The sequence below is a fragment of the Balaenoptera acutorostrata genome, chromosome 6, assembly GCF_949987535.1.
Source record: "Balaenoptera acutorostrata chromosome 6, mBalAcu1.1, whole genome shotgun sequence".
Classification (NCBI taxonomy): Eukaryota; Metazoa; Chordata; class Mammalia; order Artiodactyla; family Balaenopteridae; genus Balaenoptera; species Balaenoptera acutorostrata.
The window spans coordinates 75,852,376-75,871,846 of NC_080069.1; the positions used below are offsets into that span (position 1 = coordinate 75,852,376).

Sequence of the window (19,471 nt, forward strand, 5' to 3'; positions counted from 1 at the left end):
TCATTATCCAAAGCTTGGAGTGAAGCCAAGAAAGAGAACATAGAATATGATATTCTAATGGTGAGGTGAAATATATTTATAATCCTTGACCCTGCCCCTGTCTGCCAGGTTTTTGTTTGTGTCAGTTTTAAAGTTTCTGCAGAATTGGAAGGTCATCACTTAAAATGGCCCCTGGTCACTTATTCCTTGGTCAATAAAAAGTTAAATACAGTTGCCTTGCCACGTCTATTACCTAGCAAGGATGGCACGATGAATTGAGCTGATGACTCGATGGTCACTTATTCCTTGGTCAATAAAAAGTTAAATACAGTTGCCTTGCCACGTCTATTACCTAGCAAGGATGGCACGATGAATTGAGCTGACGACTGGACTTTAAATCATGGATGTGTAAGATTAACCGTTTTGGCTCACTCACTCATTTATTAGCATCAGATTCTGGTTAATTAATATTCTATTTCCAAAGACCTCCTTCTGCCTCTTTAACACAACCCCTTTCAAGACAGTTTTCACCAGTGGAATTAAAGAAACCAGACGTGGCTGGTTAATAAATAAATGTGTATACCTTTATGGGTGTATGAAATTGTTAAAGAATATTACGAAGCACTGAGCTAGTATAACCTGCCAGTGTCTCTCTGGTTCATGCTAACTTCCAGTCATAGAGTCCAACAAAAGAGGAGTATTTAAATCTGTTTGATGGAATACTGTATACTACACTATACTATATAGTTACTTAAAACTGTGTTACAGAAAAATATTTAATGGCATAGAAAGATAATAATAAGTGAGAAAAAGGGGGTTAAATAACAGTATATATAATTTGTGCAGTATAATCCTATTTTTTTTTTTAACAAAAGGGCCATAACATACATATACAAGGAAAAAAGATGTCAAAACATACACCAAAATCTTAACAATGATCAGTCTGGGTAAAGGAATTATGAGTAATTTTCCCCTTTGTGTATGTTTTTCTCTGTGTTCCCCAAATTTCTGCATTTAACACAAATTGCGTTTGTGAAACCCAGTAACATTTTCCTTTTCAAAGGATGATGGTAGAGTATGACTGGCTGACTGTCTAGACAAGAACTCATAGTGTGTGTGCATTCGTGGGGTCATCACAAGTTCAGGGGCTCTTTCCCAACTTTCAAGTTTATGAGCACAATTTGAGTAGTTCACTAAAGAACTAATGATGATATAAAATGATTAGATATGTTCCTTGCTCTCAACTCCCATTACGCCTACATTATTTTTCCATTAGGATAGGTTTCCCTAAATGTAATCATTTCTTCAAAGAATTTGACTCTTCTAAGGCTCTTGAAGCAGGGTACCAAGTCACTTTTCAAAAAATTTGTACTAGTAATGTAGCAAATGGCAGTATAGTGCCCTCCTAAACACTATTTTTTTTATTATTTCCTGCCTTTCGAACAGTTATAAAGGTATTCTACTTTATTTTAATTTGCATTAAACTTTAAAAATTTTCTAATAACAAGTTCACTTTTTTTAAAAACATTTCTACTTTCTTTTTCTTTTATTCTACTTTCTTTTTACTTTTCTTTTAGAGAGCGCAGATTTCAGTTGTGTGAGAGGAAGAAGCAGGAGCCTGGGAAAGGAGCATTTGTCCAGGAGTCAGGAATCAGGGTTCTACTGCAATAGCTTTCTCAATGGCCTCCCCACTCCCATGCTTGACCCCGTCGAATCAGCAGAGTGCTCACTTAAAAACTTTAATCAGATCACGTCCCTCTCCTGCTTAAAACCATCCAATGGCTTCCCACTGCTTTTAAAATAAAATGCACGATGGGCAAGGCTCCCCTAAGCAACCTTGCTCACTTCACTGCAACCACGCTGCCTTCCCTTTGTTCGTCATTCCACTGGTTCCCACCTCAGAGTCTCTGTCCTTGCCTGGAATGCTCCTTTCTCATTTCCACACCTGCACCTGGCTTCTTCTCCTTCAGGGTTTAGCTTAAATAGCACTTCCTCTGACAGGCCTTTCCTGCCTCTCCATCACATTCATTCTGTTTTTTCTTCCTGGGACCTATCACCGCCTGAAATTATCCTGATCATATGTAGGTTATCTTGTTCTGTTCCTGTCTCACACACCAGAACGTAAGCTCTGAGACATGCAGCATTGACTGGATCACTTACTGCCGCAGCCCAGCCTCTCGTAGATTAGACATTAGTTGAGTGAGTGAAGACCTACGTAGGCCTCAGGGAACCTCATCTTCAGTAAGGGAGTTAACTAGATGAATGTGAGTAGGTTTAAGTGGAAGCACCCTCTCAATGACGCCAGCGGGGATTTCTAGAAACCTCAGGGGAGGAAGTCTTAATAGAGAATTAGGGAGCGAGGGGGTGGAGAGTCAGTGAGGAGAACCTTTGCGGTGTACTCTTTCCATCTGTTGGAGAGTGCAGGAGACCCTCGCGCGATGTTTTAGGGGAGAAGCAGGCATAGAGTCATTTGAAAGTCTTTTTTTTTCTTTTGTGTTTTTGGGTTTTTTTGGACTCGGGGACCTGATTGAAAGCAAGGTAAGAAGACTCGCCGGACTCCAAACCGGCGAGTCCCGGAGCACTCGGGACGCCGGCCCACCCAGGTGCCACCGCAAACGCCGCCCTCCGTCCCCTCGCGGATCTGTTTCCTGGGAGCGCTGAAAAGGCTTTCAAAATACTAAATGCAACTGACATCTTTTTCTGAGTTGAAAACAAACAAACAAAACCTCTGAAAATACAGAGCAGAAAATCCCGTAAGCGCTTCCCGCGAGTTCCCACCCCCACCCCCGCGTTCTCGCCGGCTCAAGTTAGGCCCTGCACAGGGCGGTGGGAGGGGCGGCGTATGCCCGCTGACGCTACGGGGCTGGACTGCGCAGGCGCGGGGCGGGCTCGCGAGGGAGTCGCGCGCCGCTCACTTCGCGCGGGAGTGGGGCGCCGGAGCGTTGGAGCTGCAGGTCTGTGGGAACGGAAGCCACAGCCAGGAAGAGAGGCAGCCAGGATGGCGACACCGAGCAGGAAAACGTGCACCCCAAGTCCCCTGGCCCCCAAGAGAGCTTTCCCGAGAGAGCCCTCGTCGGAAGTCCCGAACAAGAAAAAGAGTTCGGCCCCACCGGCGGCGCCGCCGCCGCCACTGCCGCTGCAGTCGTCCGGGCCTTTCGTGGAAGGCTCTATCGTCCGCATCGCGATGGAGAACTTCCTGTGAGTGGCCGGAGGCCGTGCCGCGGCGGAGGAGGCGAGCGAGCCCGCACACTGGGCCGCGGGCTGAGTGCGTGCGGGGGCGGGTGGGTGGATGTGTGCTTGGCTTGTGCGTCTGACAGTAAATTCTTGCCGGGATTGCCGTGAGGATATTTACTTGTGGGCCGTGGAGATCGACGTGTGTGTTGATGCGGTAGGTGTGTGTTGCGGTTTTTAAATTCTTAATGCCAACGTTGTTTGAAGGCGTCATATGGCGGGCCGTGGAAGTAGTAGGAATTAGATCTTCGCCCGCTGGGAGTCACGGCCTAGAGAAGTAGGACATAATCTGTAATTCACAAAACTATGCGTTCTGGGAACTTAGAGGCTGCAGCAGTTAAATCAGAGCGGCAGTGATGCTGCGGCAGATACGTGAGGAGTAGGCAGTTGCCAGGTGGACAAAGATGGTGAAGGTTGTTCTGGATGGAGGTTGAAATATACGGGAACATTGAGCCTTACTCTCAGTTGTTGCGCCTCCCAACAGACCCTTGACTCCTTGAAATCTGGCTTTCTTCCCTGGTTCCTTTCTTACCCTTCAGACAACTAACCATAATATTTCAGAATTGAGTAAATATGTTCTAACACAAATACCATGTATCCGTTTAGTACCTTGCTGTTCGTTTGATCAAGGTCTGTTTTGTTTTTTGGTTTTTTTTTTTTAAAGCTTGCACAGAGTGGTGTAGGGAAAACAGAATTGCAGTAACAATAGGGACATTTTTTTTTCCCAAGCATCTGTCATGTGCCAGGTATAGAAGTAGGTGCTTTATTTACACAGTGCCCTCATTCATTCCTCATAACAACTCTTTATATCGCCTCCATTGATAAGCTTAGACAGGTTAATTTGCCGACGTTTACACAGCTAATAAGTAGCTGAATTGCTGTTTGAATCCAAATCAGGAAAGATAAATATAATTAAATGAAGTACCTGCCATAATAATGTATATGCATCATGATGCCATGCGGGCACAAAGGATGAAATGATTAATTTCGTCCACAGTTGTGAGAAGGGCTTTGTACTGGGGGTTATGAAAGTCTTAAAAGAAGGGAAGAGCAAGGAACTGCCTGAAACAGTTTGCTATATTTGGGAAATTTCCAGTATTTTAGTACGGCTAGGACATAGGATGTGAGCTAGTATGTGGACAGAGTAGATACTGAAGATGTAGACAGATGTTGAGGGTCTGTGTTTCCTTTGCTGAGGAATTCCAACTTTATCCTGTAGGCAGCCAGGATGCATTTTAAGCAGGGCATGACATGTGATTTATATTACTTTGGAAGCAGTGCGAAGGATGATTTAGAAAGGGTGCTAGATTGGAGGCAAGAAGGCTTTTACAATATGAAGGCAGAGATGATTAGGGTTTGAACCTAGCAGTGGGAAGTAGGATCAGAAAGAAGAGACTTGACAGGATTTCGCTGCAGATTAATTGTGAGGCATGAGGGTAAGGGAGGAATGGAGCATTTTTCTCAAGTCTCTGCCTTGGCTAATTGGTCATATATAGTGCTATGCAGAAGAAGGAGCAATTTGGGGAGGATAATAATAAATACCTTTTGGATCCTGTGAATTGAAGTTTCCTGTGGGACATCTTAAAGATCTTTTATAGTCAGTACTTTTAAGGGTTTGGAGCTTACAGGAAAATGTGAGAGGTGAGAGACTTGAGAATCATGCATATAGGTGACTGTTGAAATTGCAGAAATGGTTGAGATTGCCCAAAAGGGAATATAAATAGGAATAGAAGGCTGAGTACAGTGTCCTGAAGGAATGCCAACATTTAAGGGCGAGCAGAAGAACTCACAGACTAAGAAGGAACTGTTCAGGGAAGTAAGAGGAGAACCGTGGGAGAGTATTATCAAAGAAGCCAAGGAAAAAGAGCGCTTCAAAAATATCATCTGCTACATTGAAGTCAGATAACAGGACAGAAAAGAACCTGCTGCATTTAGCAGTTAGGAAGTCTTTGACACTTTGAAGTAGTGGAAGCAGAAAACTTTGCAGTCATAGAAGAATGAATGAGTGTGAGGAAGTAAAGCTTGGATGTGAAGAGGAGAAAGAAAAGGTAGCTGGAAAGTGCAGCACTAGGGGAGGTTTTGTTTATTTTTACAATGAGAGGACTTTGAGTTTTAGGAATGAAGTAGGAAGAGTAAGCTTAGAGAACCGAAATGGCCTGGAAGAGGGTAGCCAAGGGAAGGATTACTGGTAGTTAACCAAGTCGAATGGGATCGAGAGTTGGGGGAGAGATTCCTAGGCAGAAGGAATAGCATGTGCAAAGGCTTGGAGAAAGAAGGAAGCGTAAGATAGTCAAGAAACTGAAAGAAATTCATTATAGTTAGAATTTAGAGGTCTTATTAGAGAATAGGGGAAGGAGATGGAAAGTAGAAAACGATGAGCTAGAGCTAAGTTATGAAGGGTCCTATTTTTTTTCTTTTTTTTTAAACTTTATGTATGTATGTATGTATGTATGAACATCTGGCTGTGTTTGGTCTTCGTTGCTGCGCGCGAGCTTTCTTTAGTTGCAGCGAGCGGGGGCTACTCTTCGTTGCAGTGCACATGCTTCTCATTGTGGTGGCTTGTCTTTGTTACGGAGCACGGGCTCTAGGAGTGTGGGCTTCAGTAGCGTGGCACATGGGCTCAGTAGTTGTGGCACATGGGCTCAGTAGTTGTGGCTCGCGGGCTCTAGAGCGCAGGCTCAGTAGTTGTGGTTCACAGGCTTCGTTGCTCCACAGCATGTGAGATCTTCCCAGACCAGGGCTCAAACCCATGTCCCCTGCATTGGCAGGCGGATTCTTAACCACTGCACCACCAGGTTAGTCCTTCTTTTTCTTTAAAACAAGTTATTTCAGATTTGCTTGTCTACCAACATGATTTGGTGATTGATTGGATGATGGGGTGGGTGGGTAGTGCGGATAGAGGTGAAGGAGATGGTAAGAATCAAAGATGATGCAAAACTAATGCCTAGGTTTCTGACTTGGGCAGTGGGATGAATGACGATATCCTTCACTAAGAGACTATAAGAGTGGTTTTAGATGGGAAAGATGGTGGGTTTAATTTTGAATGTGTTAAGTTTGAGGTGACTCTATCCAAATAGAGTTCTTGAGGTGGGAATTCCATCTATATAGGTCATCTGGACTGACTTTAAGCATGTAGATGCTACCTGAGGCCATGGAGAATACATGAGGTACTAGGCAAAGTATGTAGACTGAGAAGAGGGTGGGCCTCTGACATTAGCTCTTTCAGAGCGAGCTCAGAGCAAAGGGAACTCACAAAAAGGGAATTCCCAGTAAACATATTAGAAAGGTTTCTTAAAATGCAGAGGCTTTATTTTGTTTTTGGCAATTTTTCCTGTTTATAATATTTGTGTGTATAGTATAGGCCAGAAGTTCTCATGCTTTTTCCTGTTGTATTTATTGTTTGCTTAAATACCAGTTGCATCACTGTTGTAGTAAGATAGTCACACAGAGATTTCACAGCAGGAAATTCCAGTATTAATAGAATGGGGCTTCATGTGTTGGGATTAAGAAGTTCCAAGTCAGATACTTTTCCAGATGTCTGAAATTCCCAAACTAGTTTTATTTTAGCCTTTGTAAAGGGTTGCTTTAAAACTCAGCTGTTACTAGAATAAAGCTTCTGAAAAGATAGATAGGTGCTGTACAGAGATGTGGGGTTGGAAACCTGCCAGAAAATACCTCTCTTTACCACCTGTATTTATTTTATTACCACCTGGCATTTCAGAATTGTTAATTTGTTTGAGTATTAAAGTTAAAGTGTGCTTGGTTAAATTATTTAAATACTTAGCAGGTTAGTAGCAGGCTAAGGTTTTTTTTTACTCTTGGGGAATTAGTTGGCAGCTAACTGAAACCCTGTGGGAACAGGACATTATTTATGGGTTCCAATTCAGAGTATTCAAAGACAAGGTAGAAGGATATGTGAGTCAGAGTTCGCTTCACATTTTGCCGTAGCTGTCCCTGAGTACTAATATGGGTTACATGCTACTGTTGCATGTAGAGTGCAGGACAGCATGCTGCTTTCTAGTATGAGGGAATGTTACAGAAGTGCTTGGTGATGATGCACTCTTGTTTCCTCCCATAGGAATAAAATTTACTTGAATTTGTACTAAAAATAGATCCTTTGGTGAATGGCAGCATATTAAAGGAATTGGATGTTATTTTTTTAAGTAATAATAAAAATTAAACTATTGGCTTGATATATCTTCAGTTTTCTAATTAGAATAAAAATAATTTGGTTGACTATGAGAAGTTGCTAGTAAGCATTTTAATTCAAGAGAAATATAAATGTAAAATCCACAGATTTAGTATGAGCCATGGCTTCACTTACATATAATTTGGATAAAAATTATCTTATTTGTATAGTAGCTTTGATGTACTCTCTCATGTATTGTAATTATTAAAGAGTAAATAGTATCAAACTTTGCTTTATTCAGCAGACTTAATATTTGAAAAACACATGAAGTCTTATTTTCCCATGAATGTTCTTATTTTAGATATACATTATCACTTTTTCATTTCTCCCACTGACAGATTTTTTTCCCTCTAGTTTATTAACAACCTATAAATTAACCTTACATTAAATTTGTAAGGTTAGGTGGTTTTTAAAAGAATTTGAGGAAGCCTGTAGATAATGATAAGGGTAAAGGAAGAAAATGTGCTTTGGTAAGAAAATATTCTTCACTTCTTATCTCTGCTTAGTAATATCACCTCTTTACAATTTAGAACATATGATATCTGTGAAGTATCTCCTGGGCCCCACTTGAATATGATTATTGGAGCCAATGGAACAGGGAAGTCCAGCATCGTGTGTGCCATTTGCCTTGGATTAGCAGGCAAACCTGCTTTCATGGGACGGGCAGATAAGGTGAGTTAACATATGTACGTTTTAACAGAATTCAAAGCCATGAATTGCTTTTAGTCACAAATCAATTTCTATATCTCCGTTCCTTGAGTATAGCAAATGTGTTGTGCTTGAATATAAATAATGAAGTTGGCAGGGACACTGTGGGGAGATTTCCATTTCCAGAAGTAGTGTGCACTATATACCTAGAGAATTCTCCAAGTATGTAACACCTGCAACCTTAGAAATAGTGTAAAATCTATCTTTTTAAATGTATTGCTGGGCTTGTGGAAAGGCGAAGTAAGTTTACAAAGGGCACAAACAAAGTAGTTTGGATCTAAAGATTTCTGCAAGCTCTGGCGTTGTTTACCCAGGGGTATTTGCTTTACCTTGCACCCTAAAGCCTGGCTTTGAATTGGTTGCATAGGATTGGGGGTCCTGAAGGTGCAGAAGGGTTAGTAGATGAAACTAGAAGCCAAGCACTTCATGTAGCAGAAGAAAAAAAAAATCACAAAGTGGGACGGTGAGGTTACTTATCTCATTGTTAGCTGTGAATACAGTAGATAAAAAGAGAAAATCTTCCAAACAAGTCATAACACATACATTGTAATTTTAGTTTAAAGTGGTCCCAGTTAGTAACATCTCTCTTCTGGCAGAAGCAAATGCAAATCCTCTGAGGGAAAATACCTTCAATCCAGTCCTCAACATAAAGCTCTAAGAAATTCATGAATCCATACCTTAAAAAAAATCACAAAGCATAGGAGGAAATGAATCACCAAAAATGAGAGCTAACAAAAACAACAGACTATACAATCAGACCTACGAAACTTGTAGATACAGAATGTAAACTAGGAATACTTAATTTATTTAAGGAACTGAAAGAAGGTTGCAAGTATAACAAAGGAATAAGTAACAAAAAAGATCAGGTAAATTTGAATCAAATAGAACATAAAGAAATAACAGTACATGGGAGAGAAACTTGATGGACAGGTAAAACAACAAAGCAGACATATTTGAGAATTTGTGAACCAAAATACTTGACAGTTTTTCTAAAAATGCAATATAGAGATAAAGTGAGAAAAAAGTATGAAATAAAGATTGTGACCTGATAGTTAATGGACTAAGGAAGAGGCAGTATTCAAGAAAGAATGACTAAGAATTTTCCAGAAATGTTGAAAAACTTGAATCCTCAGATTCAAGATACCTAATATATCCCAGACAGGGTAAATGAAAGAAATACACAAATAGACACATTGTAGTAAATTCCAGAATACCAAACATAGTAGTAATATGGTCTCAGAATGGGAACAGAGGGGGGAAAGAAAAGAACAGTTTGAGATGCTCATAAAGAAACTTTGAAAGTATATAATTTAGGAAGAAGGAAAATGATACCAGAAGGAAGTCTGAGAGGTAAGAAGAAATGGTGAGCAAAAAAATGGTAAACATGTAGGGAAGTAAACTGTGTAAAATAATACTAATGTCTCATTTGTCAAGTTTTTAAATCAAAGAAGATAGTACTAAATGTTGTCCTTCCTGGACAACAGGAAGGAAGTGATCACAGTTGAAGTATTCTTTGAATTTGTATTGTTGGAAGGAAGTTAAGATAATTGGTTAGCTTCAGAGTTTATTAAGCTAAATATGCATGTTAAAATTTCTAGGGTAAGCCAGTAAAAAAATTGAAATATATAACCTCCAAACAAGAAAGGTTAAAGTAGGAAGAGAGAAGTAGAGAAAAAATAACCACTGCCCAAACAACCCAGAAGGAGTCTCAAGAAAGGAGGAGGAAGAGAAAAGAAAGAGAAATATAGAAAAGGATATTATTAAAAAACATAAAAAAGATAGTGGAAATACATTCACAATAATAATAAATGCTCTACATTCTTGTTAAATAAGAAAGTCAGAGTAGATAAATAAAACAAAGTTCAGTTCTGTTTTGTTTACAATAAGCATATCTAAAATAAAAAACTACGGAGAAATTGAAAGTAAAAGGATGAAAAAATACATACCAGGCAAATATTATACAAAAGAAAGTAGGTGTAGCTGAACTTATACCAGGCAAAATAGAATGTAAAGGAAAAAAGAACTTTTAGAGATAAAGATGGTCATTAAATATTGATGAAAGTTTCAGTTCAGCAGGAAGATAATTCACCTCCCAACTTAAATTCACATTATCTAGTTACAAAATATATAAGCACAATCACAGAGTTCTTAAAGACAAGTTAACAGCTCCAGAATTATAGTGGAAGAGCTAGTGGTAATCAATAGATCCAATCAGATAAAAAATTAATAAGAGTATAGAAGGTATGAACAACAGTTAGATTGAACTAATGGACATGTTGTAAACACTGCACTCAACAATTGGTAGAGCACACATTCTTTTTAAGCAAAAATGGAATATTTCTTAAAATTAACCATAAACTGAGCCATAAAGCAATATCAAAAATTTCAAAGAATTGCTACCACATAGACTATGTTCTCTGACCACAGTGCTATTAAGATAGAAATAATAAAGAAGATAACTAAAATTTTCCCATTTGTTCAGAATGAAACATGTACTTCTATATTATACACAGGTCAAAGAAGAAATTTTAATAGAAACTGAAAAGTAAGAGCAGAAATTAATAAAATAATAAACAATGATTCAGTAGGAACCACAAAACTAAACTTTTCAAAAATACCATTTAAATCAGTAACTTCTGGGGACAGGGAGAGAAAGGAAGAAAAAAATATAAGGAATGGCAAAAAGTAATAGTTAAGATATGTTATATTGTGATCCAGAAAACCCCCAAATTTAAGTGGTTTAAATATGCAAAAGGTTAATTCTTGCTGCTTATCCAGTGTAGGCCCTTTGTGGCCACTTAGGTACTTTAGCCTTATAGAATCTTCATTTCAGTATATACAGTTTACCCTTGGAGAATGCAGGTTTGAACTGCACAGGTCCACTTATATGTGAATATTTTTCAATAGTAAATATATATGTTCCTCTCATATTTCATTGGACAAAGCATGTCATGAAGCCATAACTTGGATCAGAGAGAAAGAGCAAGTGCAGTCCTTTGCTTGAAAGGAGAATCAGAATATTCACGAACTGCCCTGATGACTACCACAAGGGCGTTACAAGAATGCAGCAGAGGTTTGAAAGATTATATAAGAATATTATGAGAATCATTATGCCACTCAAGTTTAAATTTTTAAAAAGTTGTAACTATAAATGTTTCTACAACTACTTAAATTATCAAAGCTGACTAAGTAGAAAAGATAAATAAGCTGGTAAATTTTTTCTCAGAGAGAAAGACAAAGACAATTGTGGATTAGTCCTAATAGCAGTAACTTTCTGTTTTACACAGAGAATGTGACCCTAGGTACCCAAATCGATCAAGGATAGAATGAAAAAATTACAAGCCCGTCTGGCTCATGAATCTAGAAGCAAAAATCACACACAAAAAAGAAACTTTAGCATTTTGAATTTAATAATACATAACATATCATGACCAAATTGAATTTATTCAAGGAGTGAGAGATGTGCTGTTAATTTTTTCCTAATAAGCAACCACATTTTAAAGGAGAAGAACTCCATGGTCATCTTAGTAGACAGAGAAAAAGCATTCAGTTAAATTCCACAGTAATGTATGATTAAAAGCTCTTAGCAAACTAGGAATAGAAGGGACCTTTATTAATTTCACAAAAGATATCTCTGAAAATGTACAGCAAGTTCAGGAGCAAGTCAAGGTTACCTACTACCATTACTATTGAACATTGTACTGGCAGCTCTAGGTAGAACAGAAAAGATACATGTTGGAAAGAAAGAAAACTGTCATTCACAGATTATATGAGTGTCTGCATAAAAACCACAGAGAAACTCCAGATAAGCCTCCTGATGGATCAATATGCAAATTTATCAGGATTACTAGATATAAGATTGTGTAACACAGACACTGAATCTGTAGCCACCTTGATCTTGGACATCCTAACCTTCAGATTTGTGAGAAATAAATGTTAAAGCCACCCAGCCTGTGGTATTTTTGTTATAGAAGCCCAGACTAAGGCAAGGACCTTTTTACATTCTTTAACTTACTGAGGACTCCAAAGCCTTTTGTTTCTGTGAGTTATATCTATTGATTAGAATTAATAATAAACTTAAAAATAATTATCAGATTAGAAATAAAAACTGAGACCCCCCCCGAAAAAAGTTGTATAACAAAAATCAATTGCATTTCTATATACTAACAAAGAACAGAAAATGCAATTAAAAATGGACATTATAGCCACAAAAGTACAAGTTTCATAGCAGTAAATTAATAAAAGACATGTAAGACCTATATGCAGAAATTACAATTTTTATTTAAAAACATTGAAGTTTAGAGAGATGCACTGTATTAATGGACAAGAAGATCTAATATAAAAATGTCATTCTTCTACATATTCATTGTCATTCCAGTCAAAATCCCTATACTGTCTTATACAAATTACAAGCTGACTCTAAAATTTAGGTGGAAGAACAAAGGGCCAAAAATAGTTAAGATACTTCTAAAGAAATAGGACAAAATGGAAAAACTTGCCTATGAGATATCAAGACAATACAAAATTACAGTAAATTAAGACATTGTGGTATTGGTGTAGATAGACTAGTGTGATGTGACAGAATGAAGAGCCCAGATACAAAGCCATGATTAGTAAAAACTTGATTTATGACAGAACTGACATTGTGGATGAGTGGGGAAGAGATGAATAAATAGTACTGAGACAATTGGTTATCGGTATAGGAAAAAATGAAATTGAGTCCTTTCCTCACACTTTAACAAAAATCAGTTCCAGATAGATTAAAGTTCTAAATGTGATTGACCAGAAAGTTTCTAGAAAAGATTGGTAGTAGAAGAAAATATCTTTGTGACTTCAAGTTAAAGAAGAATTTCTTAAATAAAAATATAGACTGCAAAGGAAAGGTTGATAAATTCAACTACAGTAAAATTAAGGAACTTTTTTGTTCATCAGAAGTCACCTTGTAGAGAAAAGACTAGTCACAAATGAGAGAAGGTATATATAGCACATATAACAAGATTGGTATCCAGACTACATAATCAAAATAATGGCAACTCAGAAGATAAATGAGCAAAAGATATGCTCAGATGTCTCACAGAAGAGGCACCCCAAACAGCCAGTAAATACATGAAAATATGCTCAGCTTCATTAATTATCAGAGAAACACGAATTAACCCTGGCGTGGTATATCCATTAGACTCACAGAAATTCTTGTGGTGCCATGTGGCTTATAAGGATATAAAGCAGTGGGAACTCTGATGCATTCTTGGTGGGAATATGAATTTGTACACCCCCTTGGAAAATATGGCATTACCTAGTAAATCTGTAAATGCCTATATCCAGTCCCTCAAAAATTCTACTTCTAGGTACCTTCGTAAGCTTGTGTCCATTTATACTAGGTGAAGTTATGGAAATATTTATAGAAGTATTGTTTGCAATAAATTCTAGTATAGTCAAATAAAATTGAATATTATATGACAGTAAAAGCAAACTTTGGCTCATTGGTTAAATCTCAAAAACATAATTTTTTTAAAATTTATTTTATTTTTGGCTGTGTTGGGTCTTCGTTTCTGTGCGAGGGCTTTCTCTAGTTTCGGCGAGTGGGGGCCACTCTTCATCGCAGTGCGCGGGCCTCTCAGTGTCACGGCCTCTCTTGTTGCGGAGCACAGGCTCCAGACGCGCAGGCTCAGTAGTTGTGGCTCACGGGCCCAGTTGCTCCGCGGCATGTGGGATCTTCCCAGACCAGGGCTTGAACCCGTGTCCCCTGCATTGGCAGGCAGATTCTCAACCACTGCGCCACCAGGGAAGCCCCTCAAAAACATAATTTTAAGGAAAAATGCCATCACAGAAAAATACATGTAATGTGAATTTGTTTCTGGAATGGTCAAATATATATTTAATATTTGGAGATTTATACAGTAAAAATAAAAGCGAAAGAATTATCAGCAAATCAATTTAGAGATTACATTTGTCGAGAGAGAAGGACGTAATTGGCATGAGTTAAGAAATGTCAGATACACTGGTAGTTATCAGTTCCTTAAATAGGTAGATACATGGTTGTTTTGTTATTTCTTAAACAGTGCATGAAGTTCGTATTTACTGTTTGGTATGTATTTCACATAAAAAATGTTTTAAAAAGAAAGTCTAGGGGCTTGGCTTCCCTGGTGGCGCGGTAGTTAAGAATCCACCTGCCAATGCAAGGGACATGGGTTCGATCCCTGGTCTGGGAAGATCCCACATGCCGCAGAGCAACTAAGCCCGTGCGCCACAACTACTGAGCCTGCGTGCCACAATTACTGAAGCCCACGCACCTAGAGCCCGTGCTCCACAACGAGAGAAGCCACCGCAATGAGAAGCCCACACACCGCAACGAAGAGTAGCCCCTGCTCACTGCAACTAGAGAAAGCCCATGCGCAGCAACGAAGACCCAAAGCAGCCAAAAATAAATAAAACAAATTTTTTTTAAAAAGTCTAAAAGTTGAGTTGTTACTTCACTGTAAAATATTTTTAAAACTTGAAATGATTCATTTTTCTAAAACTGTTGTAAATATTGCGATATTATCAAAATGATATTACAGGTTTCTTAGCCAGGCTTAAAATTTAATATAGGTTACAAGATTGAGTTATATACCCCTTATGATTATAAATAGCCTATTCAAAATATGATTTTTTAATGCTCTGTGGGAGGCATTTATGAGGTAGAAAAGATACTGTTTTATTAATGATTGGATTTGTAACCTTAGTCACTTGTCTGGAACTCAGTTTTTCTTTATTTCAAAGAACAGGGGTTGGAGTAGATAATTTCCAAGGACCGACTCAGATTTTTATAAATATTGATACGTAGTTTTGTCTGTTTTGTGACCGCACCGCCCACTGCTCGGCTTGTGGGATTTTAGTTCCCTGACCAGGGATCGAACCCCGGCCGCTGGCAGTGAACGCACAGAGTCCTAACCACTGGACCGCCAGGGAATTCCTGATATGTAATTTTCAGAAATCATTTATTAAATCCTTATCTCTGTGTAATGGTCTGCTGGATTGTACTCCAAGGGCTGTATGGTCAGAATGGATTGGGCTGTAACAATATTCACCAATCTTCCTATTTATTTGTGTCATAAAGAAGACACATTTCTCCTCACCCTTGAGTGGTAGGCTTTTTAAAGGAAGCTGTGGAGTGCAGTGCAGTGTTTCTTAGATGACAGATTGCAGACCTTTGTGTATCCATAGATGTGTTTAGGGGATGTCCAAGTTCTTAGCAAAACTTTTTAGTGTTGTATTTCTATTTAAATGCTAACATAAAAATTTAGTACAAGCATGTTCTGTACCACCTGTATGGATACTTTATAATAAAAACTTCCTCCTGATCTTTTCTTCCATTTGGTACCAAGTATTTTAATTGTTGCAAGCTAATGAACAGATGACCCACTCCTACAAAAATGCCATTGTTTTCCCTATCTGTGAAGAAACTGAAACAGAAGTTAAGTAACCTGGTTAAGGTCAAACAGCTTGTATATGGCAGACTTGAGATTTGAACTAGACATGGTAAAGCCTGTACTCTTGATCATTTAGCTGTACTTTCTTGTTACAGGAACAGGCTTTTTCATATTTCTGGGTTTCAGTTTCATAGTCTATAAAATGGATATAACATATAGCTCATAACTTTGCTCATAAGTATTAAATGAGAAAATTGTATATAAAGTGCTTAGCACAGAAACATTTAGTAATGCTTAATAAATGTTAACTGTTGTGGTTATAATTGTCATCATCACTGTCATTGCCACTATTAAAAAGACAATTATTTGCAAGGTGCATTTTCTGCCTTTTTTTAGCTTTACTTATAGTCTAATTTAAGATCCAATCTGATTTTTTTAGGCCCAGGGTCTTTTTTCATACTTATGCTCAAATATATAGAAACTAGCTCAAATATGTCTATTATACTATGTAAATTGTACTTACTTAAATTGTGTTTACTATGTGTATTGCTCTTTTTTTTAAGTGCTTGGTGGTAGGTGTATCGTAATTAATAACAGTATGAGTACTTTTAGAGTGATGGTTAATAATATTTAATCTATGCAACTCCATAGAAGTACCCAGAGTCTGGAGCTGGGCTACCTGGGCTCAGATCCTTGCTCTGCACTACTTACTGGCTCTGTCATGAACTTTGTAAGAGGCTATTAGGCACATAGAAGGTTTAATAAATGGTAACTTAGATGATTACTATCTGTGAGTGAACCAATGGAGGAGTCTAAATCTGGGAAGGGTACAATTAGAAAGTGATGGGAATGAATAGAGTAGTTATTGAAAGAATCTGACAAATAATAATGACTTTGCTAAATTGCTCATTGTTAACCTGGGAATGTCACCACACAGCTCACTTTGTCTTTCTTATATCTTAGGTTGGCTTTTTTGTGAAGAGAGGATGTTCCAAAGGCATGGTTGAAATTGAATTGTAAGTGTTAAAAGCACTAAAACCATATTTTCCTACATAATTTCTTTGTTTATGTTCATGCTTTCCTGATGACTTTAGTCAAGAGTAATAATACAGTATTATGGCATAGATATTGGGAATAATATTTAAGGGATACTTTATCCAGACAAGTAAGTTTTGTTGGTTTTTTGTTTTGTTTTTGGTTTTTTTAATGCATCTTTTTTAAAAAATATTTATTTATTTATTATTTATTTGGGTTGTGCCGGGTCTTAGTTGCGGCAGGCAGGTTCCTTAGTTGTGGCATATGGGCTCTTAGTTGCGGTGTGCATGTGGGATCTAGTTCCCCAACCGGGGGTTGAATCCTGGCCCCCTGCATTGGGAGCATGGAGTGTTAGCCACTGCGTCACCAGGGAAGTCCCTTAATGCATCTTTTAAAGCCTGAATTGTAAGAACTTTCTTCTGGAAAAATTCTTAAGGAAATTAGAAATTTATGGGAGATAATGAAATAGAAATATGCCACTATTAAATATTCATTAAGAAGTTGCAGTATTTTTTACAAACTTAAGCTTTCTTTTTTCTGATTTTGAAAACAAAATATTCACTTGTTTAAAAAAAAAAATGCAAACAGTGTAGGAGCGTAAAAAGATGAAAGCCTTCTTGCCATAATTCCACTTCCAGAAACGACCACTGTTAGTAGTTTGGTGAACTTCATGTATGGCAGATACTGGGCATTTATGTCACCATTTTCCATTCCCTCCCTCATGATAGAAATTAATAATTCATTATGGTGTTCTTTTCCCTTAAACCTAGATGTTCTCAGTTTACCTCTCTTGGCAGCCATTTCTGATGGATGAGAGTTACTCTTCAAGATGAAACCAGTTGACCACCCTTGGTGCAGATACTTTGTCTTTTATATATGAATATGCACATCCCTTAGGTGGTTTTTAGAGTGTTGTTTTTTGGAGTGTTTATAGAAAGTTATTGAATTTTCTTAGCTGAAATAGCTCTTAAAGATTATCTAATAGCCTTATTTTATAGGAAATGAGGAAGTGATCTTTATTCAAAAATTGTTGAAAATTTTAGAATTTATGTAGAGATGAGAAATAGGCACACATGGAAGAAAACAGTTAAAGAGGTTATACTCAACTTATTAAAATATAATGGTGGTATTTTACTGAAGGATACAAAACCGAGACCTGAATAAATGGAGAAGCATATTATGTTCTAAAAATATAAATTTAGGGCTTCCCTGGTGGCGCAGTGGTTGAGAATCTGCCTGCTAATGCAGGGGACACGGGTTCGAGCCCTGGTCTGGGAAGATCCCACATGCCGCAGAGCAACTGGGCCCGTGAGCCACAACTGCTGAGCCTGCGCGTCTGGAGCCTGTGCCCCGCAACGGGAGGGGCCGCAATAGTGAGAGGCCCACGCACCGCGATGAAGAGTGGCCCCCGCACCACGATGAAGAGTGGCCCCCACTTGCCGCAACTAGAGAAAGCCCTCGCACGAAATGAAGACCCAACACAGCTAAAAATAAATAAATAAATAAATAAAGTAGCTATTAAAAAAAAATATATATATATATATATATAAATTTGTAGTCACCATTAACATGTCAGTCCTTTCCAAGCTAATGTATAAATTTGATATAATTCCAATAAGAGTCTCAACAGGTAAATTTATAAGTTGATTATAAAGTTCATCGGGAAGAATAAACCCAAGAGGTCTTGAAAAGTAGAATCATGAATAAGACATTTATGTAACAGATGTTAAAGTGTAAAATAAGGCTTTTTTTAAAATTTAATTTTTATTTTATATTGGAGTATAGTTGATTTACAATGTTGTGTTAGTTTCAGGTGTATAGCGAAGTCATTCAGTTATACATATACATATATCCATTCTTTTTCAGATTCTTTTCCCATATAGGTTATTACAAAATATTGAGTAGATTTCCCTGTGCTATACAGTAGGTCCCTGTTGATTATCTGTTTTATATATAGGAGTGTGTATATGTTAATCCCAAACTCCTAATTTATCTCTTTCCAAGTCCCCCACCCCCACCCCACAATCCCAAGTCTGCTTTCGAAATCTGTGAGTCTGTTTCTGTTTTGCAAATAAGTTCATTTGTATCATTTTTTCTAGATTCCACATAAAAGTGATATATGATATTTGTCTTTCTCTGTCTGACTTACTTCACTTAGTATGATTATCTCTAGGTCCATCCATGTTGCTGCAAATGGCATTATTTTATTCTTTTTTATGGCTGAGTAATGTTCCATTGCATATATGTACCACATCTTCTTTATCCATTTCTCTGTCATTGGACATTTAGGTTGCTTCCATGTTTTGGCTATTGTAAATAGTGCTGCAGTGAACATTGGGGTGCATGTATCTTTTCAAATGTGCATGTATGGTTTTCTCTGGATATATGCCCAGGAGTGGGATGTATGGTAATTGTTGGAACATATGGTAATTCTATTTTTAGTTTCTTAAGGAACCTACTTACTGTTCTCCATAGTGGCTGTGCCAATTTACATTCCCACCAACAGTGTAGGAGGGTTCCCTTTTCTCCACACCCTCTCCAGCATTTATTGTTTGTTGACTTTTTGATGATGGCCATTCTGACCCGTGTTAAGTGATACCTCATTGTAGTTTTGATTTGCATTTCTCTAATAATTAGTGATGTTGAGCTCTTTTCATATGCTTTTTGGCCATCTGTATGTCTTCTTTGGAGAAATGTCTATTTGGATCTTCTGCCCATTTTTTGATTGGATTGGTTGTTTTTTTGATACAGAACTGCATGAGCTGTTTGTGTATTTTGGAGATTAATCCCTTGTTGGTCGCTTTGTTTGCAGATATTTTCTCCCATTCTGTGTGTTGTCCTTGCGTTTTGTTTATGGTTTCCTTTGCTGTGCAAAAGCTTTTAAGTTTCATTAGGTCTCGTTTGTTTATTTTTGTTTTTA

The 19,471-nt window shown here is 37.9% G+C and overlaps 1 protein-coding gene across 3 annotated transcripts in view; it reads left to right on the forward strand.

The window, feature by feature from the left end:
* The first annotated feature begins 2,884 nt into the window (after window positions 1-2,884).
* SMC5 (structural maintenance of chromosomes 5) overlaps window positions 2,885-19,471 on the forward strand; it is a 97,168-nt gene continuing 80,581 nt past the window's right edge. For all 3 annotated transcript variants that reach the window (XM_057548879.1, XM_057548880.1, XM_057548881.1), the window contains exons 1-3: window positions 2,885-3,177; window positions 7,930-8,071; window positions 16,480-16,532. In XM_057548879.1, coding sequence (XP_057404862.1) covers window positions 2,978-3,177; window positions 7,930-8,071; window positions 16,480-16,532 — 395 coding nt within the window. In that variant the 5' untranslated portion in view covers window positions 2,885-2,977. The remainder of the gene's footprint in view (window positions 3,178-7,929; window positions 8,072-16,479; window positions 16,533-19,471) is intronic.